Genomic DNA, 23,951 nt, shown 5'->3' with positions numbered 1-23,951 from the left:
ACCATTGTCTTAGGAAATTTCTCAGGTGAAGCCATGTAACACAGTGGTAAATATATGTATTAACTGCCCAAAATCTGCGACTTTGCTGTGAAAAAACTGAGTAGTTTACCCACAGCCTTGAACACACAAAAGCAGGTGTTGAAAACATATATGATTGAATAATGACACCATAGTCTTATACAAAATATAACTCAGCCACATTTCAAAACCTTATACAAAACAAAAAAGTGAATTCTCCCAAGAAAGTACTGTGTGCTTTGTTCCATTTCTAATGAACTGTCAGTCTTTTCTTTTTTTTCTTTCCTTTCTTGAGCAGACATAGATGTGTTTACCAGTTCAAGAATTAATCCTTTCAGCTCTGCTGGGGTGAATGTGACTTCCAAATTACTGTAATTTAATGTAGCTAATAACATGCCACATCTGCTTCAATTATATTGCATTTGCGTAAATTGAATTTTCCAGCAACCTCCCCCCTCCCTAACCCAACTATTGCACAAAGGTATTCATTAAAGTGGAAAGTGATCATTTGGGAGTTTTATTTGAAGGAATCAACTAATGCAGTAACTTCTTGTGCATTTGCTTCACATGTATTTCATATAATGGAATTTGGAAACAAATGTGCAATTTTTATATCTTGAAGGGCACCCTGGATGACTTTGACCTCTTATTTTAAGAAATTGTTAGGTTGTTTGAATTATTTCATTTCTTTTTAATTTTAGTACACTTTTTAAGTTCTCCAAAGGCAAAACCACTAAAGTCTCCACTAGAGTTTAAAATTTGACCAATTGTTCCTTCTATCCAGACAGGGAACATAAGAAATTTCCATAACCATGAATAAATGTGAGATAAATAATTATAATGTTTAAGATTAAGGAGTGAAGACTTTAGGTAAGCAAGTTGTGAAATAGTGAGAGAGAGAAAGACAAAGAAAGAGCGTCCTGATAGATTTAAAGGGCAAAAATGACTGGGAGTTGAAGATATCGAAAGTGGATTTTAGTCAGGGTCCAAGTAAAAAGTCTAAGCCATATGATTAGGACCAATACACAAATGCTCAAAGCAAAAATAGGCAGTATGGTGTAGTGGTTAAGGCTTTGGACTTCAAACCATGAGGTTGTGGGTTCAAATCCTGCTATGGACACTGTGTGCCCATAAGCAAGTCGCTTGAACTGCCTGTGCTACAACTGGAAAAGCAAAAAAGAAATGTAACCAATTGTATAATAACTGTTGTATGTCACCTTGGATAAAGGCATCAGCCAAATAAGTAAATGTAAAATCGTAAAACTAATTTGTAATGAGAAAAGTACAGAATATTGTTGTGATTTGGTAAAGTGATCCAATGACAGGATGCTTAGAAATGTGAGCCACCATTTTAAAAATAATGATTTGATGAGGTATTTTACAAGTTGACATTTGGTCACATAGCTAACAAACAGAGGTTTTTTCTAACAAAAAAAATAGCCGTGGTCAACAGAGAACAACACCCATAAACGTGAAATTATCATAAAACATAATAAAATGAATAATTATTCACAAAACAGCAAAGCGAACACACACATTCCATGTGTAGGAGAATACATTGATACCAAAATACATCATAACAAATGCTTGACTGTATTGACTGTCTTTGGACTTAACTGTTTACGGCTGTTGCATGTTTAATGAAAATGTATGTGCAAGCCAAATAATGTAGTTGTAGAAAAAGAAAACTAGAATATTGGTGGCATCACAACTGAAAATTGGGCAATATCTTTAACAGTCCTTTCAGTTGAAAGAGACATGGCGTCCCCAATTTACTTCTGTATCAAGAAGTAATTAAAGGTAAGCATCGAATATACTGCACTTTTACCATAAAATAATTAACTAAATGGTAATCTTGTTAAAGTAGTGGTTGATTTTATATTTAGAAAAGGAAAAAGAAAGACAGAATATTTGTGTTCAGTTGTACAGTCTGAAGTGAGAAAAGGCTAAAAGATTTCTGTACACTCCATCTTTAGCTTTAAACCATGGGTGAACTATTGTTGAACAGCAGATTAACACTTTTAAAAATCTTAAAAACATTAAGCAGTTGTTCTTCTTCATTGGGTAAATGTACTAATATATGCCTCCATGTATCATTATTCACATTCCAAAGCTTTCAGCTTGCCAAAGACATTACTCCAGTCCTTACAGGGGAGCATCTCTCTCTTTCAATGAGATTGATATGGATGAAATTTACGTTGCTGAAAACATTGGTGCTGAATCAGTGTAAACTCTGATTACCAAGCTTATAACAGAAAAATGTGATAATGTCTGAGCAGATAAATACAGTAAATTAGGTTCACAGTGTCTCCAAAAAAAAGAGTTTGTAGCCTTCAAGTTAAACCTGAGTTATATGGGAGATATGCCTAGAAGATGCAATCTTAGAATTATAGATTTACTGGAAAATTATGAAGCTAGCAAGCAGTTGGATTTATCACTCAAACTTAAACAAAAATAATGATTTCCTCACCTGGATTATTGTATGTTGAATGTTATTCAAGCACATTGATTTTATTCCTGACGTTCCTCTAAGTCTTGCATATTTATCCTCTTGTTACTGTGCTACACAGATATTCAAAGTGCTAGAGGCCTCTAGTAAGGAGCCCAAAGTAACCCACAAGGGAGCAAAGATTCTGATGTTTCCTGATTTTAGCATGCTTTAGTACACAAATACAGAAGTCATAAGCTGTGATACGGCAAACATTCCTACTCTTCCCTGCTCAGCTGAATTTGCTGCATAGCTTGGCTCATCATATTTGAATTAAATGAGTAGTTGTGGACAATTTCACCTCATCTGGAATATTCTCACTTATTAACTTGGTCCTTAACTACACGATACCCAGGGCATTGTCTGTGCCGGAGTTCCAATGCACAGGGCATCACAGCTCCCAAGATTCTATTTCATATTTGCTTCTTTTTCTGCTTGTTTTCTTTTGATCTATACTTGTATTGGAATATAGTATAGGTGATTTAAACTTTTTGAACCACAACACACTTGCATGTCAAACTGTTTGCCTTGATTTTCTTTCCCACAATAAAGTGAATATGGTCCTCATTCAAGAAACACTTTTAACAGCAAAAAAATGTGAAGTGCAGTGGTAAATTCCTTAGGATCGATTTTTAAAATATGATATATTGATTATGGTTAACCCCAGACTAAAAGTTTGGAGTCCAGTGGAGATGATTCAGGAAGATCATTTTTTTTATTATTGAAAATAGATGAAATTAAGTTACTTTTTTGTTTCATCTGTTCATGTACCTTGTTTAATGTAGACTCTTATCCAAAAATTATAAATACGTTTTATGAATTCTGGAACTTTTGTCTGAGCATTGGCGCAGATGCACCTGCAGTCAATGATCCTTATCATGGATCACTCTTTGTAACTTATTTGTTTTACCCTTGGGGAACAAATAAATTATATGTAAATATCTAAATAAATACTCTTCTAAATAAAAATAATGTACCACCCTCCCTTAGCCCATCATCAGGAGAAATTTTACATTTAATGTAATCTGCTAACATGTGTAACTGCATTGTATCATCACTGTTGCTTTTTTTGCCTCACTATTGTAAAAATACTTAATGAACAAACACGTAATAACTAAATCTTTGAAGTGACTAAAATGCAAAATGCTCCAACTTTTAAATCAGTAAGTGTGCCAAGCTCACCTAAATGTTATGTCATGCATACATTTTCTGACTTGTTTTCTTTTATTTACAATTAAATCGCATATTGAATCTCGATGAATGAAATATTCAAGTAGAAAATCTTTACTAAGTAATACTGTGCAATTCATTGAGAATAAAATTATGTAAGAACAGTCAATGGAAACCAAAATCACCAAACCATTGAGGGCTGGATTCAACATCACACGAAAATCAAAGTCAAAAATTGAAATTACAGACTGATCCAACCTGCTTGAATTGCGTCATGGCAGCTCATAATGTGACTCAATAGTGTGTTTGGCCCCCACATGGCTGTATGTACTCCCAATAGCATCTGGGCATGCTCCTGATGAGACGGTAGATATTGCCCTGGGGGATCTCCTCCCAGACCTGGATCTGGGCATCAGTGAGCTCCTGAACAGTCTCTGGCGCTACTTGGTGGCATCAGATGTACCAATACATAACATCCAGAGGTATTTGATTGGATTCAGTCTGGGAAATGCACGGGCCAGTCAATGGCATCAATGCCTTTATCATCTAGGAACTGCCTACACATTTTTGCCACATATGGCCAGGCCATTGTCCTGCACCAGGAGGAACCCAGAGCCCACTCCACCAGCAGAATGTCTGACAGTGGCTCTTGAGGATTTCATCCCAGTACCTAGCAGCAGGCAGGGTACCATTGCCTAGCATGTGGAAGTCTGTGTGACCCTCCAAGGATATGCCTCCCAGACCATCACTTATCCACTTCCAAATTGGAAATGCTGGATGATGTTGCATGCTGCATAACATTCACCATGGTGTTCCCCAGACTCTTTCACGTCAGTCACATGTGCTCAGTGTGAACAGGTCACCAGTAGAGGAGCTGCCAATTGTGTTATTTTCTGACGAATGCCAATCAAGCTGCACAGGTCCCATTACAGGAAATTAGGCAGTTTGGTCAGAAACATGCACACCAGTAGCCAGCTGGAGGTCATTTTGTAGGGCTCTGGCAGTGATCCTCCTGTTCCTTCTTGCATAAATGAGCAGGTACCAGTCCTGCTGCTTGATTGATGCCCTTCTATATCCCTGGCCAGCAATCATATTGTAGCGGCCTGTCTCATGGCATTTATTCTTTGCTCTTGAGAGGTTGCTGGGAGATGCAGCAAACCTTGTAATGGCACATATGAATGTGCCATCCTGGAGGAGCTGGACTACTCATGGAACCTTAATCAGCTGCAGGTACCACCTCATGCTACCAGCAGTGACAAGGACACTAGCAAAACATGAATGAAGAATCAGTCAGGAAGGATAAGGAGAGAGCAATTGTCTGTGGCCACCATGTGCAAAACCATTCCAGTTTTGGGGGTTGTGTTGCTGTTGCCTCTCCAGTGCACCTGTTGTCACTTTCATTTGCACCAAAGCAGGTGAAGCTGATTCACAATTGCATATGCTTCTTAGCTGGACAGACTGATATCCTTAAAGCTTAGTTGACTTGGTGTTAGACTGTGATGACTATGTGTATATATATATACAGCTAGGGGGCTTCTCCCCCTGCTCGCTTCGCTCGCCAACCCCTGTGTTTGGTTTTCCGGATACACACTCTTAAGATTTTTTTTTCTTTGAATTGTTGCTATTTCATTAGTTTCTCTTTTATTTCAGAACTTCTGTAAAAACAATATTTGGAATCTTTTGAGTCCCAATATGCTGAATCTTTTAAATGAGGTCAGTGAGACATGTGTTTAATGACTGTGTACCATAATTCAGGATAGGTTTCTCTGTTTGGAATTTCAGCACAGACAAAGCAATCTACATCATCAGCAGTTAATAATTTTTTTTGCAAAGTAACCAATAAATGCATTTGAGGTAAACCACGTTTTTGAAATTCTCTGACTTAAACTTCAACGCCTTTCAATATTTACATACTTCTGACATATCACCTGTGTCCATATATTCGATCTCTATTTGCCTTTTCGTTATTTCTCCGAGTAATTTCTCTTTTTTTGAGCTAATGCGATGTTTACTTACTTTTTTTGACACTGTCGTTTTTTTCTGCTTTCATATTCTGTATCTTGCTCTGCATGTGTTTGGCCTCCTTGTTTTTAACCTCTTTATGACGTTTTACTTTGTTTTCTACTCTGTTTTTTATTTCTGATTATTTTCCCTTTTTGGAGTAATAATTTCTGTTTGTTTGCGCTACTGCGATCTTTACTTTCATTTTTTTATACTTTCTAATTTTCCTACTTTCATATTCTGTACTTTTCTCCACATGTATAGTGCTCCATTTTATTTTTGTGTGCCTTTCGAATTCCACTGCTTTCATAATCTCTAACCTGCTGTGCATGTGTATAGCGCCAACGTTTGTGAACATCTTAATGAAGTTCTACTTCGTCTTTTACTCTGTCTTTTAATTCTGAGCCCGATTGGACGTGCTTTGTTTCAGTTCCACTTGTTACGGACTGATAATTACTTTCCTTATTTTCTGAATTTGCACCTAGATTATTTATTTATTTATTTTTTGAATTTTATTAATTTTATTGTAATCATTCATACAAATCGATCAGCTTTTACAAAAAATTGGATTGAAAAACAAGTCAACCCCCACCCCTGAGAGAGAGAGCATGGCCAACGGGGTAAAACTTAAGGCTTATAAACATACCTAAATTGATTAGTTTAATACGCCAGTAGAGATGAATGGAGAGGAGAAAGAAATGCGGAGAGAATTACTTCCTCGGTGCTTTAAGAGCTTATTCTAAAATTTTATTGATTATATTCTGCCAGGTTTTTAAAAAATTCTGTACAGATCCTCTAACTGAATATTTGATTTTTTCCAATTTCAAATAGTATAAAACATCGGTTACCCACTGATTTAAAAGAGGAAAGTTAGGATTCTTCCAGTTTAGCAAAATATGTCTGCATGCCAAAAGTGTAGTGGATGCAATCACAGTTTGTTTGTCCTTCTCCAATTTAAACCCATCTGGAAGAATACCAAACACAGCTGTTAATGGGTTAGGAAGGATTATGACACCAAGGCTGTCTGAGAGGCACTGAAACATTTTGGTCCAAAATGATGTTAATTTGGCGCAGGCCCAAAACAGGTGACCCAGTGAGGCTGGGACTTGATTGCAGCGTTGGCAGGTTGGATCTTGCCCTGGAAACATTTTGGACAGTTTTAGGCAAGACAGATGTGCTCGATATATAATTTTGAGTTGAATAATTGCATGCTTTGCGCATATGGAGCTCAAGTGAATTCTCTGCATTGCTACTTTCCACTCCCTTTCTGATATATTGATTAAGAGATCTTTTTCCCATTGTCCTCTTGGATCTTTGAAAGGGAGGGACTGTAAAATAATTTTATATATTGCAGAGATGTTGTCTAAGTCCTTGAAATTGAGCAATATTTTTTCCAGCATGGACGAGGGTGCAAGATGAGGAAAATTGGGCAGGTTCTGTTTAACAAAGTTCCTAATTTGAAGATAGTGAAAGAAATGTGTAGCTGGAAAGGTAAATTTGGAATGTAATTGTTCGTAGGATGCAAAGATGTTGTCTATACAAAGATCTCTGAGCAATTTAATCCCAAATTTTTTCCAGATATTAAAAACTGTATATGTTTGCGAGGGTTGAAAGAGGTGGTTCTCTTGCAGAGGTGCCACAGATAAAAGCTTCTCCATCTTAAAATGCTTTTTACATTGGTTCCATATTCTGAGTGAGTGAAGCACAATTGGGTTATTAGTATATTGCCGATACCTTGCATTTATTGGGGCATAAAGCAGGGAATATAAAGAAGTACTGCAGGATTTTACTTCTATTGCGGACCAGGCCTGTGTACGTTCATCTATTTGTGTCCAGGTTGTTATAGCTTGTATGTTTGCTGCCCAGTAATAAAACTGAAAGTTAGGTAGAGCCATGCCACCTTCTGCCTTAGGTCTTTGTAGGGTATTTTTTCTTTTTTGCTCTTTTTTCTCTCCAACACTTTTGAGTCTCTTTTCTCCACTCTGCTTTCTTCTTCACTTAGTCGTCGACGTTTCATTTATAATCTATTGGATCTGTGTGTGCTCAAATCCTTCACATGACTGAATGTTTTGCTGCCCGTTATCTTATTTGTTATTGATTGTAAATAGGGCGTGTCTTGCAAGAATCTCATGTTCTATGTCATTGCGAGACGGTCCTGGGTCAATCTCTTGGCACAATGTCTCATGTTTAAGGTCCCCGCGATACGCTCCATGGCCATTTTCTTTTGTCTCGCGGGTTCTTTTAAGTGTCTTCCGTGATCTTAATGTGAAGATCACGTCTCGACACCCTAGTGTTTCTCTCCAGGATTTTTTTTTATAATAGAGAGATATATAGTATATCTTATTTTCTATCCCTACAGGGCCTGTTGAGGTTGTGGTTGTAGTTTCTGCTTTCAGATTTCTAATGTGGGGCTTGAGTATTTGATTTTTATACATACAGCTGGGGGGAGAGGTTCATGCATTTTCCTTTTTATTATTGCTCTTGGTGATTTTCATGTTGTGAGCTGGAGGGCTGATCGCACCCCTACAGGTTAAAAAAAAGACGCTGAAAGACTACCTTCACATTGCTCCCTTGCTGCTGGGCTTAGTTGCGGCTGATCTATCACGTGATCTGCACAGTACTTCGCAGACTTAAAAGTCCAAACAGCACCTCTCAGATTCGGATTGTTTTGTTTGCTTTTCTCTCTCTCAGACCTTCCCTGCTCCTGGCGCACAGTTCTTTGAAGAGGAAGATATGTTTGCATTCTTTTAATTGTGAGACTGATTTGTCATCTCCGTCTTGTCAAGGAGCACGTTTAAACTTTTGAAAAAGAGACATGTTTGTTTGCAGTATTTGAATAAAGCTCCTGTCTCTACCATCTTCTGTGTTTCTGTGCAAATCTGTGACCCAAGCATGACAAGTGGTACCAGGAGTGGTTGCACAGATAAACGCATGGATGAACGCCGAGTGGGTGTTTCCGGGACCCGGAGGATGATGATCCTGCTCCTGCTCCTCCTCTTGCTCTGCCTACTAATTTCAAGGATGTACTGATGAATATGGGTCCTTCCGATGACCCAGAAATGTTCCTTTTACCTTTTGAACATGTGGTGACTTTTCTGGGATGGGACAAACGAAACTGGGCTGTCATCATCACCCCGTTTTTGTCTGGGGATGCCTTAATTGCTTTACAGAATGTGCCTCATGATAAACTCGGCGATTATGATTTCTTGAAGCAGCAAGTCATTTTATGAAAAACTACGAGCTTTCTGTCCAAAGGTTTTGCACTTCATGATTGGAAACTGAATATGGACGGTCCCATTCGTGCGCAAATTCAAGATTTGATTCATAAAGTTCACTGCTGGTTTGAGGGCAGCGAGATGGAGCGCATTGTGGAAAAGGTTGTCATGAATATACTAGGGATCCCTGGATTTCTCCGAGATGAGTTCCTTCGTCATAATGTTGAATCGTTGATGATCATGGCCAAACGTTTTTAAGGTTCTCAGACCGCTTGGAGAAAAACTGGTGGGTTTGCTGCTCCTTATGCTGTTCCACAGCCTCCGAGAGATCGCCCTGGAAATGCTTGTCGCTTTCAACGGAGATTTGAGACTCAACGTACTGTTAACCCTGACAATCGGCTTCTTTGAGTAGAAGACCTCCAGGAGATCCAGCTGTTAACGTGGCACCCATATCTGGGGAAGCAGGAGGCCATGGACGTTGCCGTGGGTATTTTAGCAGTGGAGCTGAACGAAGATGCTTCCAGTGTGATCAACCCGGCCACTTGGCGAGGGAATGCCGTTTATCCCCTGCTCAATGATGGAAATTGGTCTCGCCAAGGTTTGTTGCTCCCATGTCCCTTATTCTTCAGATAAAAAGCATGGCTTAATGGTCTCGGTGAAGTTGGGAGCCACGGGATCTCGGCATTATTGGACTAAGGAAGTGACCTTTGATGGGACTGTCTTGACGATAGGTATCTGTGTAACACTGAAACTGTAAACATACGTTGTGTACATGGAGATGTTAAAGACTATCAGACATTGCTTCTTCGTTTAACATATAAGGGTCGTCATTTTAAAGTTTGGTCTGCCATTTCGGACTCCTGCCCCTGGCCCTTACTTATCAGCAGGAGGAATGCCCTTTTTCCTAAACTCATGACCGAATGCCTGTCGGATGCCAGTCAGTGAACCCGGTGTCAAGCTTAGTGGGGGGGAAGATTACGAACTGGCTATTGGGGAAGATCTTGAACCCCATTTAAATATTGAACCCGAAGTAGCTGTTGGGGAAGTTCTTGAGCCCAGACTAGATATTGAACCCGATGTCTCCAGCGAGACCGAGAGTGATAGCCCCTCAATTTCCCAGAGCGGCTGGCTGTCCCATCTACAACTTCTCAATTTGCAAATGCCTCCGAACAAGAACCAAGCACTAGCGTGCAGACGGGTTTTGTGTGCTTGCAGCATGCTGATAGCTCATTAGAATATGCATTTAAACAGGCTTGCACTGCTAGTCGCTCTTATTACCAAGAGCGTGCATCCGGGGGCTTAAAAACCCCGCACTTTCTTGAGAAAGACGGCTGCCTTTTTAAAGTGATATCAGATCATTTAGTCTGGGAACTTATTGAAAAGTTAGTTGTACCTGAAGTACATAGGGACATTCTTTTGCAATTAGCTTACTTTCACATCTTGGGTGGGCACCCGGGGACTGATAAGACTAGAGAACGTTTATCAAAACAATTTTATTGGCTGAATATAGGTTCAGCTTTGTACCCTGTGTTTTCAGACTAGGCTCAATCAGTCACCACCTTGCACTGAATTAAATGAGTTTGAAAATGAATGAATGAATAAATATGTGTATATATAATATTTGCATTCAGAAAGCAGAATTCCATTTCTTTTTGCACTTGTCCTTCAATATCAATGCTTATTGCACGTCTGCTGTTGTGAAGTGAAGAAGAACCAAAATGCAATTATACCCATCCACAGCCATCTGATTTCAGATGCTTGTTACATCTTCTGTGGAATAAGTTTCCAATTGAAACATAGTCTCAGGTATTTTTCATTTGTTCCTAAACTGAAACTCAACAGGCCTTCAGTCCTGCAAGCACTATTTTTACAGTTTTGAACACACACTTCATCCATGCCGCTTACCAACATTGTTTTGCTGCTAGCATGATTCATACCCCATCCAACTACCACCTTGCAACTGATGTGGTGAAATTACTCATATTAGTGATATACTGTATAACAGGATGGCTGAGCAAATATATATATATTAATTCTTCAAAGTATAAGAGAAGCCCTACAGTACAGGGACTCCAGTGACCAGAAGGCATCAAGCAAGGACAGGGCAAAAATGGAGGGCAGAGAAAGCAGTGGAGGTGGCAGAATCACGCCTAAGGTAAAAAGCGCTTGTGGGCAGAATAGCAGTTGGCAAAGCAGGTATTGGATACTTCCCAAAGACTAAAGTTGATAAAGCCCAGAGCAAGGAGAGACACCATCTTATCCAGGAAGAGATTCGAGCAGTTGTGGAGAAAGAGCGGATGAGCAGGACACTGGAGTTCAGACAGCAGGGAGAGTGTACTACAGCGCAGAATTACTTGGTCTAACATCATCTGGGAAGACTTTCATAGTGTCCAGTTCCTTGTGCAAGCTGTCTGCGATGCCCTACCCAATCCAGCAAACCTACACGTCTGGGGCATAAGTGAGACACCGTTCTGTCCTCTGTGCTCTGGAAGAGGATCCTTAGAACACCTCCTCAGCAGATGCCCAAAGGCCACTACCGCTAGCGGCACCACCACATGCTCAGGGCAATTGCCGAAAGTATAGCCACTGCTATCCGGTCCAGCAAATACCATCATACTATAAAGAAGATCTCCTTTGTGAAAGCTGGAGAGAAACCCTTGCCACAGCCAAAAACGAGGCTGGGCTGCCTTTCTATGGCCCCTGACTGGCAGTGCATGTTGACCTGGATAAATAGCTGAAGCTTCCACAACATATTTTCATGACATCACTCTGGCCAGACATAATCATCATCTTTGAGGTGACAAAACATCTGATCATGCTGGAACTCGTAGTGGTCTGGGAAGAGTATATGGAAGAAGCAAATGAGAAGAAACACGCGGAGTACCAGCAACTGATGGCGATGTGCCAGGACAGTGGTTGGAAGATGCTTTGTGAGAGGTTGGCTGTAGAGGATTTGCAAGGATGTTCACTCTGCAAATTCCTCAATCAACTGGGCCTTACAGGAAAGGCAAGGAAGAGGGCCATTAAATCTGTAACTGAAGGTGCAGAGAAAGCCCCCAGGTGGCTTTGGATTAAGAGGGCTGATCCATGAATGGCTGCTAATGGGTTGCAAGCTGGGTCTCAATTAACCCCAGCTGGATCACCTGGGTGAGTGTGTCTAATATTGAAAGACCCAAAACACCCCATGGCCCCAGGAACATCACTGAAGATTCATCCTAGGCCATCTAAAAGATGTATTTTTACACACTAGCTAGCAATTATGGTTTTTGCCCTGACAATTATTATTTAGCTTATTTTCTTACCAGACAATCCACATTAAAACCTAATGAGGATAAACATAATGGCCCAATGTTTTGAAATAAATACTCACTTTAAAGTGTAGATACTAGCATACAGGTGTAGTCTTATGCTAAAATAACTGGTCCTCAGTTTTAATGCTGAAAATAATATACCATACTTTATATCCTTATATGTTGTAGGAGATCACTTTAAAGGTTATAGCCCCTGTGAATAAATCTGTACTGCAAGCAGTAATTTATTTTATCCTTACAATTTTACAGTAGTCTGTGTCTTGTGATTGTGGATTACATGCTGTTGTATAAAACGTAATATGCTCATTAAATTAAAGGGACACTAAACTATTAAAAGCTCTATAAATTACATGGAGAATTTTTGAATATGTTGTAAACTTAACAGATGACCAATAAAGATCCTTACCAACAGAAGCAGTGTGATCACACAGTCATTTTTGCTTTTGTATACTGTACAAATAACAATCTTATTTATTTAATTTTGCTTCAATTTGAATGCATACATTTGCTTTTAGATTTGCTGCATACCAACTAGGAAATTACTATGTTATTATAGTATTAAGATGAAAACTACTGATATTTGATAGTGAATTAATATAAGCAAGAGTTAAAGTCCCAGACTGGTGTCAATGAGTTAAATATCTTCATTATGGTACACAGATGTTTGTTATAGTTAGGGTTCACTTCAGACTGAATAATTTGATTAAATCTCTCTTCCTACAAAGACTTTATGCTTTGGTTTGTGCATAATATATGTGAAGTACCACCTTTCTGTGCATTTGATTTTTTGCACTGATAGTTGTTAATTGTTGGTCTGTCCAGTTTTATGACAATGTAAACACCACTGTATAAAATAGCATTTGTTCTAATTTAGCATTTATTTGCAGTAACATGATAAAGTCCTCTATGGTCATTTCCTTAGCCTGTAGAAAAAGAAACAAAATAAAAAAAAAAACATTAAAGGTCCTCCAGCTGGGCAGATGGCATGTCTTCTTTCATGGTACATTAAAATGTACATATATTTTCTAATAATAAACATATGCTATGCAGAATTTGGAAAGCTTTGAAGAAAAGGTACACCTGTATTTTGGGTTTAAGAGTGCTAAAAATTTAAATGAAAGCACTATCTTTATCGGTTTTCATAATAATACAAAAAACATGCACCAACTTCCTCTGATTTTTTTTTACATGTAAAATACAGTTGGTGCAATAATACAGTTTTTATAAACAGCTATACTGTGCAGGTACAATCATAGAGTAAATCTGACACATTTTATTTTCACTTTGCATTTCAACAAATACAGTTTTCTATGGTTAAATTACTCCATGATTTGTGTGATTTCTAAATGTTGTATAATTTTAAAACTTGGTAGTAGCTCACCTTCAAGCTCATATGGTGTTCTAAAATCTTTGTCAGGTGGTTACTCCGCTTTACCTTACTCAGACTTTGTAGTAAGCATTATGCATATGAGCAGGTTTTCATGTGAATAATGTGGCATTCCCTCAGGTCTCATTTCACTTCACCGGTTTCTTTTTTGCTCCCAGCATCAGATAATTTCAGAGCCACAGCTGTTATATACATTCACTGCATTGTTTTCTGCAACACAGTAATATGAAATCTCAGGTTGCAATTATTATAAATGTCCATAGAAAGCCTGAAATCTAACCATAAGTCTTTGAAATAAAAAATATTTATATCTGAAAAAGAAAAAGTGTAAAGAAACCTTAAAGTAAATTAAGGCATAACTTAGAAAAAGATGTTTTGGAAGTAGTTTCTTAAAAGTAGCAGTAGTTGTTGTAGATGTATTTTCAAGTGTAAGTAAAATTTGTTTTTTAATGATTTCAGGTACTGAGCCCTGGTATTTCTACTTGGTTAATGGTTTCTTGAATTTTAATGTGGTGTTTGTGCTGGCTGTGTTTTCCTTACCACTAACTGCTCTAATGGAGGCTCTGCTCAAAAGGTTCAATGGTAAGTACATATACATCCTACCAACAGTTTACATAATATGTCTTTCTTTCTTTCTTTGAAATTGTCTCTTTTTGATATGACAGAAAAATGTTTTCATCCATTTACTTTTTTCTCCAGATAAATGTTAATTTGCATTCACCCACTTTGTCACCCATTTTTTTAATAATTACTTTTGTTGCTTTTTGTCCTTTAATCCTCCATATTAGACAAACCCCTTTCTATTAAAAAACAAACAAGCTGAAAATAAATCTGTGCTTTTTAAAAAGGAAATCGGGATTCTCCTGTTGAAAATTGCAAGATTACCTTTCTGGAGAGTGGTTTGTACAGATCATTCAGATAGCCTATTTTTATGTGCACAACAGTAACAAAATGACCTTTTCCTTCCCTCCCTTCTTTTGTTGTTTGTACTGCAGTTCAGAACCTTGGACGACCTTACTGGCTGACTCTCTCACCCATGTATATTTGGATGTTGATTTTTTTCACTCAACCACATAAAGAAGAGCGTTTCCTGTTTCCTATATACCCTCTAATTTGCCTTTGTGGTGCTGTGGCCTTGTCCTCCTTACAGGTTTGATGCATTGTTGTGCTTTAATTATTTTCTGTCATACCTGTAGTAGATCTTTGACTAATCCATTTGGGTTTGTTCTAGTTGCAGTTGGTGTGCTGCATTTGGAGAATGTGAGAGCTTCAGTAGTGAAAGTTTTATCTGGTAAAGACATACTTTAGTGTTTTCAGAGGTTGCGTAGTGGTGGTATGACCACATGACTGTTGTGACATGAGAGGGCACTGTCGCTGCTCAAACCCTGCAGACAAACATCCAAGACACCAAGTAAAAGCACTTAGAAATATTTGAATATTTTTGATATTGTGCCACAGTAGACACCACTAACACCACCATCTATATATATAATTCACTAAGCCAGGAGACAAGTAGCCGACCATGGAAAGCACGGCGGAAGGGGCGTGGATTCACTAAACCGCCGACAAGTAAGACGCCAATGGCGCACGCAGGAAGAAACCACGCCCACCAACTCTTAGACCATTGGATACGACGAAAAAATTACAGTCACGCCCACCAACTCGGACGAGACACCTCGAAAAACATGCCGTCATTTCTGTTTGTCTGTGCCACAGTCCACTTGCAGCTCTGAGCCACGTTGACTTTTCATTAGTCAACCTCAGTGGAATCTTGGTTCACACAGAGGCAGCGCCAGAGAGAGACAGAGGCACACACAGGCAGCGCGAGAGAGAGAGCCACGCGCACACACAGGCAGCGACAGAGAGAGAGAGAGAGAGACAAGCGCACACACAGGCAGCGCGCGAGAGAGAGCCACGCACACACACAGAGGCAGCGCGAGAGAGAGCCGCGCGCACACACACAGAGGCAGCGCCACAGAGAGTCAGAGGCACACACAGGCAGCGCTAGAGAGAGCCGCGCAATCCTTTAAAACTGAAGTTAAAACACAATGAAGGAAGCAGTCTTTAAAAACCAATAAGCCCTGTGCCTCTTTTTCATTAGCGTCTCACCTGCTTCAGGCCCTGCAACAGTCGAGACGCTCTTTCTGCAGCTGACCTTCTCTGTGCCTGACTCCACTACTGTCAGTCGCCTGATTAAAAATGGCCTTTTGAAGGTGAGCTATGGACCCGCTATACCACAGGAACACATTGCCTTCGAGCCTGCTCTCACTCACTCTTAACGTACCGGCTTTCTCTCTCTCTCTCTCCTCACTCGCTCGCTCGCTCACACACTGCACAGGGGAGAAATGCCCGAAGCACGAGTCTACCCTGAAACCGTTTCAGCCACATTTCCACGCCCCTCGCTACACTGTGAGTGCGATGATTATTTATTTAAAAATGGGCTTTTGAAGGGGAGCTGTGGACCCGCTATACCACAGGATCACCTGTGACATTGCCTTCACATTGTTTTCCTTTTATTTATAATCCTGTTGAGCAGATCAGACACCCAGGCAAACAACACTGAATAATCAATAGCTGCAAATACTTTGCCCGCCCCCACTCCTCACCTGAGTCGGTTTCGTCTTTGTTCAGCAGTGTTTGCCAAACTCGGTCCTGGTGAACCCCTGTGGCTGCAGGGTTTTGTTCCATCCAGATTCCTAATCATTAATGCCGGTGAAACTCATCCGGGATAAGTCGGTTTTTCAAACGCAGCCGTGTAGCAGATTAGTCTAGCAGGATGTAATAATCCGAGATGAATGCGCGCCCTCGCGCTGAGTGAAAAGCCAATATATATTGAGTCTACAAAACATGATCAGCAAGTCTTTGATAGGCTGCAACAAAATGATGAAAGAACGGGCGCATTTTTTTCACACAAGCTGAGTGGGTGTGTGTTAGTTGGTTAATTAGCAACTCGAAGGATTTCAAGATATAATATACACAAGAGGTAACACTGCAAAAGCGGCCCAAACCAGAAAAGACAGCTGGCAAAAAGTGGCTGGAAAGCAGCGTTACGGATTTTGCAAATGTTCATTTTTTTCCCTCTGCTTAAAAAACATTGAAAAAGCGGCGCGGATTGGTTTGCACCGTGTAAAACAGTTTGTTTGTCGCGGATAATTTGCTATCCACACAGTGAGGAACCGGGAAGCGAACCCACAATCTTCCACTGTCTCCTTACTGCAAAGCAGCCATACTATTACAGCGCCACAAGGCAGTTAAAGAATGCACCGGGCCACATGTTCATTTTTTCCCCTGTGCTTAAAAGACATTAAAAAACTGTTTCTCAACTGTGACTCCGGAACAACTCAGTACGCGAAAAGCGGCCAGAATCGCAAACAACAATGAAAACTCTACGTGACTCACAGGTAGTGATGGGCCGCTCGATACTAAGGTTTCGACACTATGTCCAGCTTTCGAAGCACTGCAGATTTTAATACTTGATCGAATAATGACATCTGTGATTTAAGGATTTCACATTTTCTTTCTCAAATGTGCTTACCTATATCATGGCAAAGTACAGGGATAAACCTTTATTTTCTGTCTACTCCGTTTTAATTAAGACAGACCAAAGAAAACATTTAAGGCTATTAAATGTGATCTCAAGAAAAGATCAGGGTTAATTATAATACTAATAACAGGTGCGATTATAATGATACAGTGCAAAAGTAAATACTAATTGAAAGAGCCGGGAATGCATGAGGTGAGGCGTCTTATTTTGTTTAACTCTTGCTATCGTATAGTGCATTCTGCCTGTCGGCGTTAGTTATATTTATATTTTTTAGACATCAGACACTAGAAGCTGATGACGAACCCTTCTCTTCGTTGTCAGTCTCTAGCTACGAAAAAATAAAAGCAATACGACTTTTAACAGACGTCATTGAAGTGTATCATAAGTTTCTGTAACGTTAATGAAAATGGCTAGGAGGTGTCACGAGAGAGGTGAGTGTCAAATGCTTCGAAGCTTCGATACGATTTCCGACACAATTGCTTCAAACGTGTTGATGCTTCGCGACGCTTCACCCCGCCCATCACTACTCACAGGTTACTGAACGAGAAATCAGCAGACTAGCATGACGGATGGGGCGTAATGGGCGTCCTTCCCCTCTCCTCCGGATTTTTCAAATGTTAATTTTTTCCCTGTGCTTAAAAATCATTAAAAAAGCGGCCTGATTATGCGGCGTATGGTACGCCGCGGGTTGGCTAGTAAACAAATAAATCAATAATCAGTAATACTATAAATCCTCCTCTCCTCCCAGCTGCTCCGTCACACTACCACCCAACTCCGGCTCAGCTTGCTAGGTCTGCACCAGTCCTTTAAATAGTCCTTGACCCGGAAGTGCTCCTGTCCTTCATTCCATGTGATTCAATAGCACTTCCGGATCAGATGAAGACATATTTTTCTTCAGCCCGGAAGTACTTCTATTCTTCCGTCTCCGTGACTTGGGAGTACTTCCGGGCTATAGGGAAAATAAAAATCCCTGCGTCTCCCTGCAGCATCACCTGATGGCATCCACGGCACCCAGCAGTGCTATGAAGTCGAACTCCATCTCCCATGATGCCCTGCAGGAATCCGGGGCACCACCATGCTGCAGGGAGGACTCCATCTAGCGGCATGGATGTGTTTGCTGGGATAAGCTGCCAGCTGTCTCTCACACTGTGTAAAAAGTATTTGATTCTCTCCATGATCACCACTAGTGATTAGTGAATATTGTGGAACTCGCTTCACAGTGAATTTGGCAAAATCATGGAAGTGTTTGTGATATTCGTCAAACTCGGTGAAATGCAATAAAGTCATTTGGGAAGGAGGAACTAAACTAGTTTTGAGTGGATTATAATGGTGCAATAATCTTTTAGTGTACCAGTGGGCTAGGGGAAAGTCAGCCAGTTATGCTGGATCAATACCACAAACAAAATACAACAAACATCCACAAATTAGCAGTAAGTAAATAAAATATATTAGATCATTGCACTCATAGAGTTCTATTCTTGGTGCACATACTGGTCATGCCATGAAGCAGCAGTGTGGGACTGGCTCATTCTGTTTTTGAAGTCATGGCTCCAGATGCAGCAGAAATGTCTTTTTGTTTCAGATGTATCTGTGCAGATTCTTCACACTTTCTTCCTCCATCAAGAAAAACGAAACACCTTTTAAACAGTAATAAATCCTTAGTATTGTATGTACAGTTGTGCTTGAAAGTTTGTGAACCCTTTAGAATTTTCTTTTTCTACATAAATATGACCTAAAACATCATCAGATTTTCACTCAAGTCCTAAAAATAGATAAAGAGAGACCAGTTAAACAAATGAGACAAAAATATTATACTCATTTCATTCATTTATTAGACTCATGTCATTTATTTATTGAGGAAAATGATCGAATATTACATATTTGTGAGTGGCAAGTATGTGAACCTCTAGGATTAGCAGTTAGTTTGAAGGTGAAATTAGAGTCAGGTGTTTTCAATCAATGGGATGACAATCAAGTGTGAGTGGGCACCCTGTGTTATTTAAAGAACAGGGTGCTATCAAAGTCTGCTCTTCACAACACATGTTTGTGGAAGTGTATCATGGCACGAACAAAGGAGATTTCTGTGGACCTCAGAAAAAGAGTTGTTGATGCTCATCGAGCTGTAAAAGGTTACAAAACCATCTCTAAAGAGTTTGGACTCCACCAATCTACAGTCTGACAGATTGTGTACAAATGGAGGAAATTCAAAACCATTGTTACCCTCCCCAAGAGTGGTCAACCATCAAAGATCACTCCAAGAGCAAGGCGTGTAATATTCGGCGAGGTCACAAAGGACCCCAGGGTAACTTCTAAGCAACTGAAGGCCTCTCTCACATTGGCTAATTTTCATGTTCATGAGTCCACCATCAGGAGAACACTGAACAACAACGGTGTGCATGGCAGGGTTGCAAGGAGAAAGCCACTGTTCTCCAAAAAAAACATTGCTGCTCATCTGCAGTTTGCTAAAGATCACGTGGACAAACCAGAAGGCTATTGGAAGAATGTTTTGTGGACAGATGAGACCAAAATAGAACTTTTTGGTTTAAATGAAAAGTGTTATGTTTGGAGAAAGGAAAACAATGCATTCCAGCATAAGAACCTTATCCCATCTGTGAAACATGGTGGTGGTAGTATCATGGTTTGGGCCTGTTTTGCTGCATCTGGGCCAGGACGGCTTTCCTTCATTGATGGAACAATGAATTCTGAATTATATCAGAGAATTCTAAAGGAAAATGTCAGGACATATGTCCATGAACTACATCTCAAGAGAAGGTGGGTCATGCAGCAAGACAACGACCCTAAGCACACAAGTTGTTCTACCAAAGAATGGTTAAAGAAGAATAAAGTTAATGTTTTGAAATGGCCAAGTCAAAGTCCTGACCTTAATCCAATCAAAATGTTGTGAAAGGACCTGAAGTGAGCAGTTAATGTGAGGAAACCCACCAAAATCCCAGAGTTGAAGCTGTTCTGTACGGAGAAATGGGCTAAAATTCCTCCAAGCCGGTGTGCAGGACTGATCAACAGTTACTGGAAATGTTTAGTTGCAGTTATTGCTGCAAAGGAGGGTCACACCAGATACTGAAAGCAAAGGTTCACATACTTTTGCCACTCACAAATATGGAATATTCAATCATTTCCTTAATAAATAAATGACCAAGTATAATATTTTTGTCTCATTTGTTTAACTGGTTTCTCTTAACTTGAGTGAAAATCTGATGATGTTTTAGGTCATATTTATGCAGAAATATAGAAAATTCTAAAGGGTTCACAAACTTTCAAGCACAACTGTATACATATACTTTTGTGACCGGGGTTGCTGGCGATTCATTATTTGTAACTGCAGCGGCATAATGACAGCTCCATAGCTGCTGTGCTGAATCTTGTAAACAGTAAACCAAGCGCAAAGTAATTGGTTGTCCTCTGCAGGATCAAGCTTTACCATGTAACATGTTTGTCGCACAAAGTTTAGAACATTTAACACCAGGCTTTGACCTACTCACACTCTCCTGATCTGTTTTCTCCAGACCACGTCTGCCACAGCGGTGATTCCGGGCCACTGGTGATCTTCTAATCTGAAGATGGGAACTAAAGTAGATTATCTAGTGATGTCAAGGCGCCTATTTCGTGGGGTTTGAGTGCTTCTATTATGAAAGAAGTCTTGAGACTGTACCTGTGTTCTCTATACAGTAATAAAGTACTTGTATTTTCCTTGAAAACCTGGACTTGTCTTCCTGTCTCTCGTGCAACACTGTGACCCCAAGCTTGACAATACCTGTATAAAAAAACAATGCCTCAAAATTGTTTTATATGAAAACGAGACGTTAGATGTAACTTCTTTTTTTTTATAGAAATACAGATATGGCTCCCCTCTTATTGGCAACATTTACAGAAGCTAGAGACAACCAAATACTACCTCAAACATTTCGACAAGCATTAATCACCGTCTTTCCTAAACAAAATAAGGACTTGTTACAATGTGCATCATACAGACCAATTTCACTCCTGAATAATGATGTTAAGATACTCTCAAAAATTCTAGCTAGAAGGATGGAGAAAGTGCTGCCCTCGGTAATATCACAGGATCAAACAGGATTTATTAAAGGCCGACACCTATCTTCCAATCTCCGACGCTTGTTTAATGTTATATATTCACCAGCAAAATCAAACACCCCAGAGATATTACTATCATTAGACGCAGAAAAAGCATTTGATATGATTGAATGGAACTACCTTTTCACTGCATTGGAGAAATTTGGGTTTGGCCCGAATATTTGTGCATGGATCAAACTACTGTATACCAGTCCAGAAACTTCAGTTTGTATTAATAACATTTGCTCAGACTACTTTAAACTAGAACGTGGTACCAGACAAGGATGTCCCTTGTCGCCACTGTTGTTTGCAATCGCTATTGAACCACTGGCGGTTCACTGCCGAAATTCTTATCAGATAAAGGAGATTATCAGAGAAGGACTGGAACAGAAAATTTCTCTATATGCAGATGATATGGTCTTATATATGTCAGACCCAGAAAACACTGTCCCTGCTATTTTAACAACACTAACAGAATTTCAAAAGATATCCGGTCTTAGAATTAATCTGAATAAAAGTATACTCTTTCCAGTGAATTCACAAGCATATAATATTAGATTAGACACCCTTCCTTTTACCATAGCAGATCAGTTTAAATACCTAGGGGTAAATATCACAAGTAAACATAAAGCTCTTTATCAACAAAATGTTGCCGTCTGTATGGAAAAAATTAAGCAAGACTTGCATAGATGGTCAACACTTCATCTCACTCTAGCCAGAAGAATTAACATTGTTAAGATGAATATCCTTCCTAAACTTCTCTTTTTATTTCAAAACATTCCAATATATATCAATAAATCGTTTTTTAAACAGTTAGATTGAACAATAACCTCATTCATTTGGAACTCAAAACACCCATGTATCCGAAGAGCGACCCTACAAAGACCTCAGGCGGAGGGTGGCATGGCTTTACCTAATTTTCAGTTTTATTGCTGGGCAGCAAACATACAAGCCATAAAAACCTGGACACAAATAAATGAACATACACAGGCTTGGTCCACAATAGAAGTAAAATCCTTTAGTACTTCTTTATACTCCCTGCTCTGCTCTCCAATAAATGTAAGTCATCGCAAATATACTAATAACCCAATTGTGCTTGACTCACTCAGAATATGGAACCAAATTAGAAAGCATTTATAAGATGGAAAATCTTTTATCGGTGGCACCGCTGCAAGAGAACCACCTCTTTCAACCTTCGCAAGTATATCCAGTTTTTAATACCTGGAAAAGTTTTGGGATTAAAATGCTCAGAGATCTTTATATAGACAACATATTTACATCTTTTGAACAATTGCGTTCAAAATTCAACCTCCCAGCTACACATTTCTTTCACTATCTTCAAATTAGAAATTTTGTTAAACAGAAATTACTGGATTTCCCCCACCTCGCACCCTCCACAATGCTGGAAAAAATACTGCTCAATTTCGAGGAATTAAACACCATTTCCGCATTATATAAAATCTTATTAGAGTCCGTACCTTTCAAAGATCCAAGAGGACATTGGGAAGAAGATCTCTTAATCAATATATCAGAAAAGGAGTGGAAGGTAGCAAAGCAGAGAATTAATTCGAGTTCCATATGCGCAAAGCATAGAATTATTCAACTAAAAATTATATATCGAGCTCATCTGTCTCGCTTAAAACTGTCCAAAATGTTTCCAGGGCAGGATCCAACCTGCGAACGCTGCAACCAAGCTCCTGCCTCACTGGGTCACATGTTCTGGGACTGCACCCAACTAACATCATTTTGGACCAAAATTTCTAAATGCCTTTCAGACAGCCTTGGTATCACAATCCTTCCTAACCCATTAACAGCTGTGTTCGGTGTTCTTCCAGACAGACTTGAATTGGAGAAGGACAAGCAAACGGTGATTGCATTCACTACACTTTTGGCACGCAGACTTATTCTGTTAAATTGGAAGAATCCTAACTCTCCTCTTATAAGTCAGTGGGAAACCGATGTTTTATATTATTTGAAATTGGAAAAAATCAAATTCTCAGTTAGAGGATCTGTACAATATTTTTTCAAAACCTGGCAGGATTTAATCAATATTATTTTAGAATAAGAGAAATAACTATTACCGTATTTAATCCCCTTCTCCATCTCTTATTTACATATATATTTATTTCTCCCTTTCTTTTGTATATTGTTGTCTTATTAAAAAGCCCTAAGCAATTCTCCTTCAGCTAAGCTCTCCTTCTCAGGGGTGGGGTTTGATTTGTCTTCAATTTTGTTGGGTTATAAATTGATCTATTTGTATGGAATGATTACAATGAAAATTAATAAAATAAAAATATTAAAAAAAAAAAAAAAGAAATACAGATATGAATATAGGTTGAAAATGAAGACGTTAGATGTAACTTTTTTTAAACAGAAATACAGGTATGACCACAGAATGAAAAGGAGATGTTAGGATTATTAATTTTTCTTTCAGCGTAAACTAACTCTGTTTCTCACTTTTTTTGTTCATCTCAAAGAAAACCGTGAGTACTGCTATGAAACTAAAACAGTACAGTATCCATCCACAACACAACTACCCATGTGGACACTAGATGGATTACTGGCTCAGAATTTGGCTATGTGTATGAAGTCACGCCTATACTTGCCCAGACTGCCTGAGACCAGACATTTCACAACAGACTATCCTCTTCTTTTAGTCTAACATGAAAGAGAGAGCCTTTTACAGAGTTCTTGAGACTCAGCGAAAAGTGTAGGCATGGCATGAACT

At 39.3% G+C, this 23,951-nt stretch overlaps 1 protein-coding gene across 2 annotated transcripts in view; it reads left to right on the top strand.

The window, feature by feature from the left end:
* alg9 (ALG9 alpha-1,2-mannosyltransferase) overlaps positions 1-23,951 on the top strand; it is a 204,893-nt gene that overhangs the window by 104,809 nt on the left and 76,133 nt on the right. Inside the window, exons 9-10 of one of the 2 annotated variants that reach the window (XM_028810266.2) lie at positions 14,050-14,172; positions 14,586-14,740. In XM_028810266.2, coding sequence (XP_028666099.1) covers positions 14,050-14,172; positions 14,586-14,740 — 278 coding nt within the window. The remainder of the gene's footprint in view (positions 1-14,049; positions 14,173-14,585; positions 14,741-23,951) is intronic. The other variant, XM_051932271.1, reaches the window with a different exon arrangement.

The sequence above is a fragment of the Erpetoichthys calabaricus genome, chromosome 9 (assembly GCF_900747795.2).
Source record: "Erpetoichthys calabaricus chromosome 9, fErpCal1.3, whole genome shotgun sequence".
Lineage (NCBI taxonomy): Eukaryota > Metazoa > Chordata > Cladistia > Polypteriformes > Polypteridae > Erpetoichthys > Erpetoichthys calabaricus.
This window is presented reverse-complemented; position numbering and strand designations above follow the sequence as displayed.